This window comes from Archocentrus centrarchus, chromosome 1 (genome assembly GCF_007364275.1).
Source record: "Archocentrus centrarchus isolate MPI-CPG fArcCen1 chromosome 1, fArcCen1, whole genome shotgun sequence".
Lineage (NCBI taxonomy): Eukaryota > Metazoa > Chordata > Actinopteri > Cichliformes > Cichlidae > Archocentrus > Archocentrus centrarchus.
Genome location: NC_044346.1, coordinates 13,276,961 through 13,291,240, shown reverse-complemented (window position 1 = coordinate 13,291,240; position 14,280 = coordinate 13,276,961). Strand labels below are relative to the sequence as shown.

Genomic DNA, 14,280 nt, shown 5'->3' with positions numbered 1-14,280 from the left:
GAAGGTATAATGTTAGCTTATAACGAGCTGTTGCTCATTAGCCGGCTCCTGTCAGCTGTCTGGGGGGCCGCAGGTCTGATCTGCTGAAAAATCAGTAATTGCAAGAATACTGGGAATAAATAAGCATGAGGTGATAAAGTAATATGTAGATGCTGATTAATTTTTATTCTCTTGAATCTCATTAGAAGAGGATTATTTTGTCAGCTTTATTTTATGCAGACTGTTGTGTTGAATTGAGTTTTAGTAGTGAAACAATAACAGACATCTCAGGTGATATGTAGTAGACACTGATCAATTGATCAGTTTTTTAACTCAGTTTTTGTTTTTTAGTCTAATGTGACTTATGTTTGTTGAAAGTGTTTTTGTTATTGTTTGCAAGAAGTTCTAAGTAATTTGTTTGTTTTAGTCACATAAAATCATCATTAGATCCAGAAATAACTATAATGTTTCATATATGCAAATGAAGCAAACTGAATTTTGTACCGTTACCCCCCTAATCAGCAGGAGGAGATCGAGCGCCGCAGCCACGTACAAGTCCTCGATTCTAGAAGCTGGAAAGTATCTGCGCTGTCAATAGCAAGAAAGCTAACAGTCTAAAAAGCCACGATGCTTCCTACACTCCTCTATGGCAGTGAGATCTGGGCAATCCTAGCTCATTGCATCAGAAGGTTTGAGGTTTTCCACTGGCAATTAGCTCAATTAGCGCAAGCTAATCATAAACATCAGAGGAGCATACTACCCAATCAAGAGGTCCTGTCCACAGGATGACAGTGGAAACTGTCTAAGATGGCTGGCACATGTATCAAGGATAAATAGAAACGACTCCTTTTTTAGCAAACAGAAGAATGGCTGACGAGCAAGACCTTTCAAATGGTGGAAATGGCTAAACAACCTTCAAGGCTTTGCCTTCAACTCAAAACGGTACCACCAGACTGCAGATGGACACAAATGGTGTCAAAACCTGCAACTGGGCACAGCCTCCTCACCGGTGCAGAGAAACAACAAAGGCATCAACAGAAGTCAAAGGAAGATGAGGTCAACAGTAACCGTAAGGGAGGAAAAAAATAATTTGTGAGCTTAAAATCAGCTAAACTCAAGAATCAACTAATGTTGCTTGTTAAAAGATCAATTGATCCTTAGCACAAGACATTTCAGTTTTAGCTTGGTGTGCCAGGACATGGGCACACTGATCCTCATACAATAGATACAGAGTGTCGTATTTCAAATACGCACCAACTGAAATGGTCTAATGGCTACTTACTATTCTGAAAAGACAGACATCCTATTTTTTCACTTATCTGAAAGAATGAATGTGATAATTTTCTTTTTAGAGAAAATTAAGAAACTATGATTGCGATTAGTTTGCACACAATGTGTCATAAGCAGTGAGGCACCAGTGAGCGGCTGCTTGCTTTTTTCTGATACGGTTCAGGCCTTGTAGAGGTTACTTGAGCTTTCAGACTAATCTTAGGCCAACAAGCTATGTGAAAGACACGCTGTTCCAGTCTGCTACAACATGATCACCCCCAAAGTAAGTTGTTAAACTGCAAGCTGTGCAGGTGTCCCCCCCTTGCTGCGTTGCTTGCACTCCTTTATGAACCTATTTCATTAGCCATCACATAATCCAGAAACTTCAAGAGTTCTCATCAAATATCTGTTTGCTTTTCCTCAACCAGGAAACCCACTGAGAAACCCAAAGATCAGTTTTCTTATGAAAAGGGCATTCTTAAGTTCCCACAGTTTTCTAACTGTGTGGTGGAAAGAAGCCTGGGGTCATCCCCCATCATGACGGGACAAAAAACAAAAGTCCTTGACAAAAAGTACACAAACGTACATCCTACTGAGCTTTAAAATAATCAAAATTTAGAAATTTAAAATTACCAGCATCATACCATTCGAATAAATAGCCACAATATTTTATGGCCACCAAGTTACTGTATTATAAACATTTGTCTACGTTTATTACTTTACCTTACTGTTACTGATAGGTCACAGAGTTTGCAATCCCTGAAAAGACACCCCAAGATTGCTGGAGGCCAGAGGCCAAGAATCTTTGGCTTCTAGTAACTCTGAACAACATTACACGGGTCACTCCCAGCTTTTCAAAGTGACTGAGGTGACAGGATAAAAATGTGGGTTATGCGAGAGGGGCAAAGTGTGGGAGTGCCATGTCACGATTTTCTTCATTTTCAACAGCTCCTGCAAAAAAAAAAAAAAAAAAAAAAAAGGAGCCACACAACGAAATGGGCCGATAAGCCGAGAGCATAAATTCAGCTTAAATGCTGCCAAATTGACTTCATATCCCATCACAGCACTTTTGGAGAACATGGGGTGATTGTGAAAGGTAAATCTTTATAGACTGATGAAATATAAATGAAATATATTCATACTGTGCAATGATGGCAGAAGGCTATCAGCCTTACATTAGTTAAGGGATATTAATATCAAGGTGTGCCAAAACTATAATGCATAATGAAGAGATACGGCAGCACCGTGGTATTACCTTTAAACACCAGCAGAGTACTTATGACTGAAGTGAAAGTTTCTGGAAGGAGAAAACTGTGGTTGATGAATTACATCATTCTTTTTCTCCGCATTGGCGATCTGAGCTGAACTGCAAAAACCAACCACCATCTGTGGGTCATAGATTATGTATGACCACGACCCCTCGCACCACTGCCTCCCTCTGGTGTCAAAGTCTGGGACAACTACGCTGCACTGCACAAGATGGATCTAAAATCTTTTGCGATACAACACATTACTGCATGTTTTTAAAGTAAGCACTGCACTTGGTTTATTTCAACCCTGTCGCCACACTTTACACTCTGTTATATGAAGCTCCTTTAACTCCATCTGACATTTACTATGCTGGTTTTACTGCATTTAGTAAGCATTTCATATTCTTCATACTTTCTTTAATTTTAACCATTTTATTTTGTCATATTTGCTTTTGTTTTAACTGCTGTTACAAACAAATACCCTGTATGACATCTCTTCTCAATAACAGACCTAAGAACCTTTTTCCTTCCATCAAGTCTTATGTTGTCAGCTACAACATGGCTGGCTTAAAAAGCATGCTCATAAGACCATTATTTGAAATCCTGTAACTGGTGATTTTGACTTGAATTACTGAAAAGGAATAAAAATGAGCTTGGAGCTCAATAAGAAAACCTATTAAATGCAAGTGGCAGTCAGTGGAAAGCAACTGAGATCTCTCTGTTGCTGCAATTGTGGCTTGTTGTGGTCAGTTTGGGTATGTTCATATATGCTGGGTCAAGAAAATCCACGTTAAAAACCAGAAGTGAAGCTCGCAGAAAGAAGAAAATGACAGCTTATGAAAAACCTGGAAGTTGTATGTAGAGTGACCCCACAACAAGCAGAAGCTGAAGGCTGTTGTAATGAAGGCCAGGAGCTGTTCCTCAAGGAGCACCATGAGAATAGGTTAATTATCCGAGTCACTGAATTCTCTTTATGAGAATGAACTACCTCAATTAAACTGTTTTTTTCACCTGTCGTCTTTTTTTGTTGTTTTAACCAAGATGAAAATAAATTAAATTGTACTATTTGTGTGGCTATAAAAAATTTTTGATGAAAAGATGACAAGCAAAAAGAAAATGAAAGGCAAACCCCCCCCCCCCCCCCCCCCCCCAAACAATTCAACAGGGCAGTGGAGGTGTATTAGTTTATAATGAGGGCCTCTGTGAAAGTAAATTGTCATCAATATATATTGGTAGTGACTCAAACTAGTTGCTTTCATGTGGGAGGCTGAGAACACTGGTCCTTTGTGGCTCATTCCTGCCTGTGTGATAAGGCCAGTGTGTGGGAGATGCCACCTACAATAAGCAGGCTGCCTTCTCTTTGGAAATATATTTAATTGGTGGCAGTGAACAGTGGTGTGTGTGTGTGTGTGTGTGTGTGTGTAGGAAAGTGAAGCACTGAATGTACCACAAATTGTCCAAGTTTGCTAAGAAGTTCTTAGTCATTCCATCTAAAACAATATAAAAACTTTGCTCATGTACAGACTCAACTGCAGTTTAATGCACATTATGTATATCAGTATTCGTCAGGGTGTTATTCTTGTACATATAAACAAATATGTTCCTATGGAAACAGGGACACCGTGAGAAATAATATTTTGACCTGGCAGGAGTCACTGTGTCTCCAAGGTCATGAGCAGAAGCAGCTCCTGACACATCCTTTTGTAATTATTCACAAACACAAAGAAAATCCAATTAGGGGGGTTTGGAAACAGTTTGGTCAGCTTTATTTAATCTCTGTATCATCCATTGTAACTCAGATATCATTGGACTGGACTGGACTGTGGTCTTTGTAGCTTATAGTACTGTTTTTCTTTTTAAAAACAAAAACACAAAAAAAACATTAACCGTTTATTTCCATCTTCTTTGGTTCAAGATAATTCAATGCTTGATTCTTCCACTGTTGCTGTCAGTGGACTCTCCCCTCTTTATACCCTCCTGTATTGCCTTATCACAGCTCACCAGATCCCCTCACCACTAAAGGTCTCTGATGAGTCATTATGAGACATCTAATCCTGTAAGATCACATAGTGCCTTATTCATGAGTCATAAGTGATATATTAAAATTAATTCTAAGGTGGACAGACAGCAATGTACTGTAAGGAGATCAAAATGTGTGTATTATGTTCCTGTTTATTTAAAAAAAAAAAAAAAAACAGTTTAATGCATCTTAACTAGACTTTTAGACTGTGGATTTCGCTTTCAGGTTTTGGAAATGTTCATATTTGCATTCTACTCTTTAGGAAATAAAATGGAACATTCAATGATAGTTTTTATGATGCTGAGTGGTATTAAAAAGGTTTAAATTTCAAGAGTTACAGTGGTAAATACAAAGTACATTCAGCAGAGCGAACAGTAAGACACCAACAGCAAATATTCTGTTTTACGTCAATAAGTAAGGGTTGCTACACTACTGCCATAATTTTGGAATATTTGTGTGTGTTAGCATTAACACCACACATAAATAGTGCTATATTTGTAAATGTGCTATAATAACCCCTAATGCCAAATTAAAAACATCTTTAAACATTTCTCTCAATAATCTGCCTTCCCATCGACTGACACTGTACTGATATACATCTGCTACAGCCAAGCAGCCTCATGTTACCCCAACACCATATATTCATTCAAGGCATTCAATAGATGAAAATATCATGTTCTGCATGCCCTTTCGCTTCGCATACCTTTGAACAGAAAGGCATGTGTTCAAAATGTAAATCTGAGTAAAGATTTCAGTTGAAGTCAGACCATCTTTTTGCTCTTTAGCCCTTCAGGAATCTTAATGCACAGCCTGCATATAGATTCATGAGGCTCTTAAAGTATTTAGAAGGTTAACTGATGAGCATGACCCAGAGTGCCACCCCGTTTGCACCAGATCACAAGACGGGAGTGTGGAGTAAGGAGAGGAGGTGAAGCTTCTCATTTGGGTGACTTGAGCCTACAGCACCTGGAACCTGGGGAACACAATCTGTGCACACACACACACACACAACGTGCTGCAACATTCACAGTGCTGAATATTTTTCAAGTTGAGGTTTTTTACAGAGCTGCTTCCACTTTTATACTTCTAGATTTTAAGGTTTGCTCACTTCAGCAATATGACCCAACCACATATTCCTGGGCTAAACATAGGTGCTGATCTTCCACTGTTGACACATGCATCCTGAAGCTGTCAAAATGGACATCAGACTATCTGCACTATGGGAACATGCGCAGCAACATGCTGTAATGCACCATCGGGTTCACGTCAAGCACTCCACCTCTGGTTCTGGAACGTGTTAAAACTATTTTAAGGTGTTACTGAGCAAACATCACAGATGGCAAATTTATATATTTTTAAGCTAACACTCACTGTTTGTAATTCAGGTGAGATATTTTTACCTTAAAAATTTATCTTCACAAAGTCATCAAAACCAACCAGATATGAATATGAATGAACGACTCAGTCAATGGACACGAATGGTAACATTAAATAACAGATCAAATACAAATATAGCTCAAGCAGGAATGAGGGGGCCGAGCAGTGCATCAGCACAGTCACCATGGCAACTTGATATGATCAGCTTCAAAAGAGTGGGTGTGAGGACTGATCCGGGGGGGGGGGGGGGGGGGGGGGGGGGGGGGTGCGCTTGCGTCTGCACCCACAGCACTCAATTTTTTTGAAGACTAACTCAGGAAGGTTGAAGCAGCGAGGCAGCTGCTGAGGGGTGGCATCACTTTCTGTTTGTCAGCTGTGTAGCACAGAAAGGTTTCAAACATCTAAAATCCATCTGGAAGATTAGGGAGGCTTCACCTTGACATCACCTGTCCCAACTTTGGTGACTGTTAGGATAATGTGTAAAGAATGGCTGGAGGTGCCCACTGCAGTTACCCCTAGAGATCAAAAGGTGAACTTCCTGTATGGAAGATTTGTACCCAAATTCAGTAGTCCAGAAAGATGAAGAAATATGAACTAACAGCTTTTGTCCATTGACATACTAACCACTAAACTGTTATCTATTTTCTTAACTCTTCATCAAATTCAAGGTTCAAAGCTTAGCCATGGGGCCACGGGGGTAACACAAAGGAAGACAACTAATCATGCTTACATGTTTACACCTACATCTAATTTAGACTCACCAGTTAATTTAACATGCATGTAGCTGGATTGTGGGAGGAGGCAAACATGCAAACTCCACACAGAAAGACCGGGGATTGAAACCATGGGCCTCCTTTCTGTATGGATAACAGTGCTGACTATCACACCACTGTTACGTGACCAAGAGATGTATTATTTGTTATCAATCCCAGAATGGGACTCTACCAGGAATAGTCTGAAAGCATTGGAACCAATTATATTCCTGTATCAGCATCAATCTGCTCTTAAACCTAATGTGGTTAGTTTTACAACCCAACTTCTTTCATTGTACTCTAGTTTTACTGCATTTGCTACTTTCTTCCTCCTACCTACCTCTCTTCTTTCACCACATACATCATGGCATGTTTCATTTCACTCCATTGATCACATCTATTTTTTTAAATATTGCTTTCAACAAATTCTAAAATTACATTTTCAAGAGTAACCCCCCCCCCCCCCAACCTTTGGCATGAAATAAAACTAAATTCAGTAACAATAGAAGTGTGACTGTGATAAATGACTTACAGGAGTTTCTTCTTCTAAGCTTTATTTTCTCAGTTGAACTAACGATAAGTGTCAAAGTAGTCTTCCTGCACCACCGCCTAATTCCAAGCATACAGCATCCACAGCTGAAATAAATGTGTACATCAACATCAAAGCCTGCTGGCCCACTACACTGACTGAGACCCTGAAAACATATCTGACAGCTGTGTCAGATGGTGAAAGGCACAGAGGAGCAAATTCAAACTAACTGCTATATTTAAGATGATATAAGCAAGGGCAATATCTGCATCAAAGGCTCTGACACGACACTGACTCTCAGGAACGACATAATACAGGAAACAAGTGTTCTGGATACGGAGCCACATGCTATTCAACGCCAATACTAAAACGTATTCAGTGAGCAGCCCGTCATTGCCTTACGGAGTGTTTTTGGAGAGCAGAACGCCAAAGACTACACTGCTGATAAAAAAAAAAAATCCATCACAGCTTACAGGCTGCTGAGATGAGAGTTTTGTCTCTGGTGTCCTCAATGTTGCTCCAGTAGTGTAGTAAAAGAGAAAGAACAATGTGACACAATAGCATGAAATATTGTTTGGGGAAGTGTTAAATTGCACTGAATCTGTGTTATGCTGGAAAGCAAAGGGAAAATACAGGTCAAAGTGAGAGACATAAACCAATCAGGCGTAACATTATGACCACTGACAGCTGAAGAGGATCACACTGATTAGCTCTTCATCATGGCACCTGTTAGTGGGCGGGATAGATTACGGAGTAAGAAAACTTTTTGTCCTCTAAGTTGATGTGTTAGGAGCAGGAAAAATATAAGTATGACTGGGTGTTCCCAGTCTGAGGCGGCCATCATCTATCAAAAGTGGTTTAAACCTTATTTGGGGATTTTGGAGCTAAGTTTGTAAAGCTTTTTTATGTCCCAGTGACATTAATGTTAAATTAGATAATGCTTCAAAATAACTGCCCTAATAAGTGCCCCAAGAAGTCTCAAGATGGCTGTCTAGAGGAGAGCTGCTTCTAGGAGGAGGACTAAAAACCATCCTAACAGATCCTGCTGCTCAGGCTGTTAAAAGCAATTAAGCCTGAATGGAGACATCCTTTCTAGACCTAAACATGCACTTACATAACCTTCCACTAAGTCCTCAGTAATAAAAGATGTCAAACTCTGATTTATTAGTTTGCTCGTTCCATCCAAATTGCACAACAAAAATATGACCGTCATTCTAAGCCTCTAGAAAACTTCCTGGCGAGCTCAATTTCTGGCTTTTAAATATAGGTGTCGTGAAGGCCACTGAAACACTCATCACTGAAACAAGACACCAGCATTACTGTTGAAGCTGGTGCATCAGGGCCCTTTGAATTAGTTTTAGAACATCAAGCGCTGCCTTGCTTCCAGCTACAATCATTACACATCATGTCAGACATCAATCAGTGAGGCATGAAGGTGCTTTTACCAGCTCCTAAAACAGTGCCTGGATATTACACATATGAATGAAATACTGTCTCCAGCAGCAGGCTGTGAGTGTGAGGAGTACGCAGTTATTCCTTTACTGCAAAACGCAGTGCAAAATATTCCTGGAGTAAAGCTAAAGCGGTGAAAGAAAGCGGCACTTGCTTTTAATATTTAGGTTCAGGATTAACCAGTCATGAAAAATATGAGCACAGATCATGACAGATTTTTTTTTTTTTGGGGGGGGGGGGTCTCAGTTAAGTGCAGATATCACAAACTGCATCGAGGAAAGACAATATACTAGTACAGTTACTGCATATTCCAGTATAAGCATTTTATCTGAGTCACGATAGAAAGCGTCAGCTTCTCTGAGAAATCTTTTTAAGCCTCAAAGTTTTTCTCAACATATTTACAGAGGTGTCTTCAGTTTCTCAAGTTGCAACAAGTTTCATAACCATTAGCAACCATCTTTATGTTAATTGTAATCACGCAGTCAACGACGAGACTTCGATTCCACTTGTCACTCAAACTTGCAAGCGCTTAGAAAGAGAAGCGGTTTTTCTGATATTCCCTGTTGTGGTGGTAGGGTGCACCGGCAAACGTGTCAGCACACGATCTCGCTCAAGTGTGCAGCTAATTTTATGACTGAGGATCATGGCGCAAGACTCACATCACATTTCCAGATCTATAAAACTGTTCGGTATGTGGATGGGGGCTTTGCCACCCTCGAAGAAACAACTTCCAATAGTGTAAAAATGTTTCTTGAGAGGGGGCAAAGCCGTAACCTTTGATGTGCAGCTGCAGGTACTGAAGTGTCAGGATTTTTATAAAAGCACTGTAATCACTATCATTTCCTAATGAATGTCACAAAGAACAAGATGTGACTTATTGCATGTCTATGTGGGTGGGTGAATAAAATAAGTCAGGTTCAGGCTGCCAGGGAGGAAAACTATACCTAGTGTCTATGCTATAGCAAAAAGTGGGGCTAACTGGAATATTTAAAAGACTTAAAACCACATTTCCCCCTTTACTGCACACGCCTCAGACCAAGCCTAAATTTAAACCCAAATCTCTGCTGACTCAACCCATATAAACTTTACTACTCTCCTCAGTCTCTAACCAAAACTGCTGTTATCAAATGCAATTTCAACACTTATTTATAGCACTGAGATTTTTTATACTTTACATGTACTCACCAAAAAAAGTTGGTCTTTCTAATTTTTAATGCAGGCCCAATATCCTATTATCTCCATGCAGAAGGTCCAGCTGCTGCCGTTTACTGCATGGATGAGTGCAACAACATGTGTTTTCCACAAGAGGGTGGTGTCGTCTTACATATCGTCACCCTCTTAAACTAATGGCCTAAGTCACTTTATAACAAAAGTTTTGTTTTTGCCTGATTAATAGGCAATCACCATATTTTCAATGTTTGGTTCTGTTTTTTTGTCTTTTTTGAAAAACCTGGGGAAAAAATAACTTGTGCCATTATTTTAAGAGGGTGACACTATGGACCACGTAGGTGCACGTGCAAAGCACTGAAGAGTTTTACACAGTGATGTGCTCTTCTGGAGTTGCAGCAGAAGCCTTAATTCACCCAAATTCCATTTTCACACATTAGTGCAGTGATGTTCACAGCACTGAAAAATAACCTGCTCAAATATGAACTCCTTCCAGAAACACTGAGAACTGCTTACACTGGAACTATTTTTCCCCCCACTGGAAAGTAGGCTCAGTGAAAACAGCTGTGCTTACCTTCTTGTTGGAAGAGCTTTGGTGTGTACATCCCGAGTCCTCGTTATTACTGGGGGCAGACACATTGTTCCTGAGAGAGGGAGAGCCTTCCTCCTCCTCCTCCCTCCCGCTCTCCGCTGAATGTTCAAAGTCATCACTGTCTTGGTCCATCTCTTCCTCATCCTCTTCCTCCTCTTCTTCCTCCTCACCCTCTTCCCTATCCTCTTCTTCCCTTCCCTGCTCCTCCCCTCCCTCTGTCCTCTCTTCTGCCTCCTCCTCCTCCTGGTGGCTGCTGCTGTTGTTGTTCTCCTCCTCTTCCTCTTCCTCCTCCTCCTCCTCAGCAAGCGGCTGGCTTCGCAGTCGTCTCTGCTCTGCCCCCCACATCCATCGGGCTCCTTTCTCTCCTCCGTTCACGCCGTTTGGCAGGCCCTCTTCGTCTTCCTCCCCTTCCTCGTCTTCCCGAGGGCCGTTGCTGGCTCCTGACTCGCTAGGCGCCCATGGTTGTTCTCTCTCACCATCAACCTGTGACGCCTCAGGCTGTGAAGAGCCAGGAAAACAAAATACACTATCAGTGAGGAATGAGAAATTCAATCTGTTGCATGTGATCTTGCACAGAGGCCACTGACTGGTCACCAAACTGTGAATCAAAGGCAAACTTAGATATTTACATTACATAACTTAGGTTATTTAGTGTCTGTGGAAATATGACGTTATGGAAAAACCCTATTTTCTATATAATAAATGTTCAAATAAGAAATTTCACAAATGCCAGTCTGCCTCACCCTCTGCTGCAGCTGCTCTTCCTCCTCAACCACCCGGTTCATGTGCTCATCCTCATCGCCCTCCTCTGCCGCCTGCTGGGGTGCCCGGGCCGTGGAGGAGGCGTTACCTCGCACTGCCGGACCCCCAGGCCCCCGACTCCGCCCGCCGCTGCTGCTGCCCCCCGACAGCAGTTCCTGGTTCATTTCCAAAAGCCAGCTTGCTACCTCCTGGACCTTCGCTAGGCTGTCTGAGGAGGAGAAGGGCTTGGCATTCTGCAAAGACACACCAAAAACACATATATATTAGAATTAACAGATGTTAAACATTCAGTGATGGTTTTCTTCTGTCCTCAGATTGATTGTGCTTGTCAGGCAAAATACTCAAAAGTTGAAATATGTCTTTTAGACATCATGTTATACATGTCCCTTGGTTTTCTCAGAATTAAAGTAATGAGCAGACATTTCTCATGGAGACGCTGATGCTGCTCAGTAGCAGACAAGGAAAGAGGTGGGAGTGATTGTACTTGGCTTCAGATCACAGCAGTGGATGCTCAAATGCAGATGGATGGGCAGAGCAGCCTTCAGTGCTACTAGTGTTCTTACATTCAACAAAGCCAATTTGGAAAGAGAAAAAAAAAAAAAAAAAAAAAAAAAAAAAGTTCAATCTGTTAAATACAAAAGCCACACACTACAAAATATACCTCAAACATTTAAAAATTGTAGATCACACAATCCAAAGAAAAGACAGCTGTGTATTGTGATGAATTTCCCAGTTCATGACTGTAAACCAACTGAATAAATACAAGCTGAATTGCTTGTTTTAGAAATACCTGAAATTATATGTAGAACTGAAGGTGTTTTATCTACAATGAGAAACCTTCTCTGAGTGACAGAGGCAGCAGTTCAGCCAAGAATTCAACTACAATCTGCTCATCTACACCCATCAAAACATCAGGTTTGTCCATATGACCTCTCACACAAGAGAGACTGCACATCTGATGCTACAAGGCACTGATACAGTATACAAAGCTGACAACAGATACAATACTAAAATGCACAAAAAAAAGTATCATCTTACAATAGCTGTATTCATTTTAGTGTAGAGACATTTATTCTTACATGTAAATAAAAATCAGTTAGTCTGTTTGAAAATTTTAAGTTGTCATAGGGTGAAAGGTGGGGTACACCCCTGACATGTCAGGCTATTGCAAGGCTGTAACAGAGAGCCAGAAAACCAGTCACACTCACATTCACACCTATAGTCAATTTAGAATCACCAATTAACCCAACCCCACTAACTGCACGTTTTTGGACCGAGTACCCGGAGAGAACCCACACAGACACAAGGAGAACATGCAAACTCCACATAGAAAAGCCCCGGCCACAAGGTGGATTCAAACCCAGGACCTTGCCGTGAGGCAACAGTGTTGTCCTTTTACTGCTAACTATTAAAAAATAAAAATAAAAAATAAAAGTGCAACAGCATCAGTAAACCTGAATATTCATTTTTTTCATTTGGTTATTTGCACCCCACATGTAGTGGCTACATCCCCCACCAGTGGGGATTGTTGTACAGTTTATCTAATACTGCTGAATCACTGTATGGAGAACCATCGCAGACAATGTACTGTACATTTGGTAATGACTGTAAGCAATACAGTAAAAGATATGCAACCTGCACATTGTGGTAACAGTGGTGTATGCAACTCCTCACATACAAGGTCTTGAATAATCAAGTCCCATCTCATCTTAGATACCTCATAGTACCATATGACCCCAAAAGCGCACTTTAGTCTTGGACTGCTGGCTAACTTGTGGTTCCTAGGGTATCTAAAAGTAGAATGGGAGACAAAGCCTTCAGCTTTCAGGTCCGTCTTCTGTGGAACCAGCTCCCAGTTTGCGTTCGGGAGACAGACACCCTCTCTACTTTTAAGATTAGGCTTAAAAACTTTCCTTTTTGATCAAGTTTATAGTTAGGGCTGGATCAGGTGACCCCGAGTCATCCCTTAGTTATGCTGCTATAGGCCTAGGCTGCTGGGGGCTTCCCATGATGCACTGAGTGTTTCTTCTTCACTCACCTCTTTTCACTTTGTGTGTTTATACACCACTCTGCATTTAATGAGTTATTACTACTCTCTGGCTCTTTCACAGCATGTTTTTTTGTCCCGTCTCCCTCCCCTCCCCCACTGTCGCCAAGTGCTTGCTTACAGGGGGTCATCTAATTGTTGGGATTTTCTTTGTATTACTGTAGGGTCTTTACCTTAAAATATAAAGCACCTTGAGGTGACTGTTGTGATTTGGCACCATATAAATAAAACAGAACTGAATTACCAGCCAAGACTTCCACTTTAAGACGATGGCCTTCTGGGCCCTTCTTCTTGTTCCTTCTGTTGACAGGGTCTGAGAACCAACGTGAAGCTGCTTCCACTCTGCAGCACATGCCAATGATCATAATCAAGTTCCTGGTATCGGCCTAAAGTGCCTAGATTCAGTATAACAGTAATTTGAATGTTCTGGACTGTGGTCAGTCACATTAGGATTGAGGACAGTTTAAATTTGGGCCACAATCTGCTTACATAAAAAGTCATTAAATAAAAAGACACAGGTCTGCTGTATGCAAGTCTATTGAGCATGACTGGTTAAAATGGTTAGTAACAGATGACTGATCTCTCTACCTGTGGTAAACTGGTGACCTGTCCAGGGTCTACCCCCACCTCTCACCCAATGACAGTTGCAATAGTCTTCAGACCCCAGGTGGGTGGGTGGATGAATGGATGGATACACAGTGGACACACTGTGCATTGTGAATGAGGAATTTTTATTGTAAGAAGAAAGCAGCACAGCAAATGAACAATGAAGGGCAGAAAGCAACTGCAAGAGCTGCCTGAGATATAAACCATTACATTCGCTCAGAGCTTTTAAACAATACAAAAACAAGTTGCGGTAAGTGCTGCACTGAGCTTTTAGTCTTGAATTGAGGTGACAGACACTCTCTCCAGGCACCCAAATGAACAATCTACAGTAGAGGAGAATTGTAATAAGATCAGGGATCATGTCTAACCCTGCCTCATTGTGGCAAATGGTCACTCAGTGCAGTGTTTTCAGAAGTTGAAAAGAATGGCAGCCTCTTCATTCTGACAAGTTCAGACCTTCAAGTACCTTCAAGTATTC

The 14,280-nt window shown here is 41.0% G+C and overlaps 1 protein-coding gene across 3 annotated transcripts in view; it reads right to left on the bottom strand.

Moving 5' to 3' along the window:
- Positions 1 to 14,280, bottom strand: part of fbxw7 (F-box and WD repeat domain containing 7) — a 126,838-nt gene that overhangs the window by 71,864 nt on the left and 40,694 nt on the right. For all 3 annotated transcript variants that reach the window (XM_030738209.1, XM_030738217.1, XM_030738223.1), the window contains 2 exons: positions 11,131 to 11,382; positions 10,370 to 10,885 (listed from right to left, as the gene is read on the bottom strand). In XM_030738209.1, the coding sequence (XP_030594069.1) occupies positions 10,370 to 10,885; positions 11,131 to 11,313 (699 nt within the window). In that variant the 5' untranslated portion in view covers positions 11,314 to 11,382. The remainder of the gene's footprint in view (positions 1 to 10,369; positions 10,886 to 11,130; positions 11,383 to 14,280) is intronic.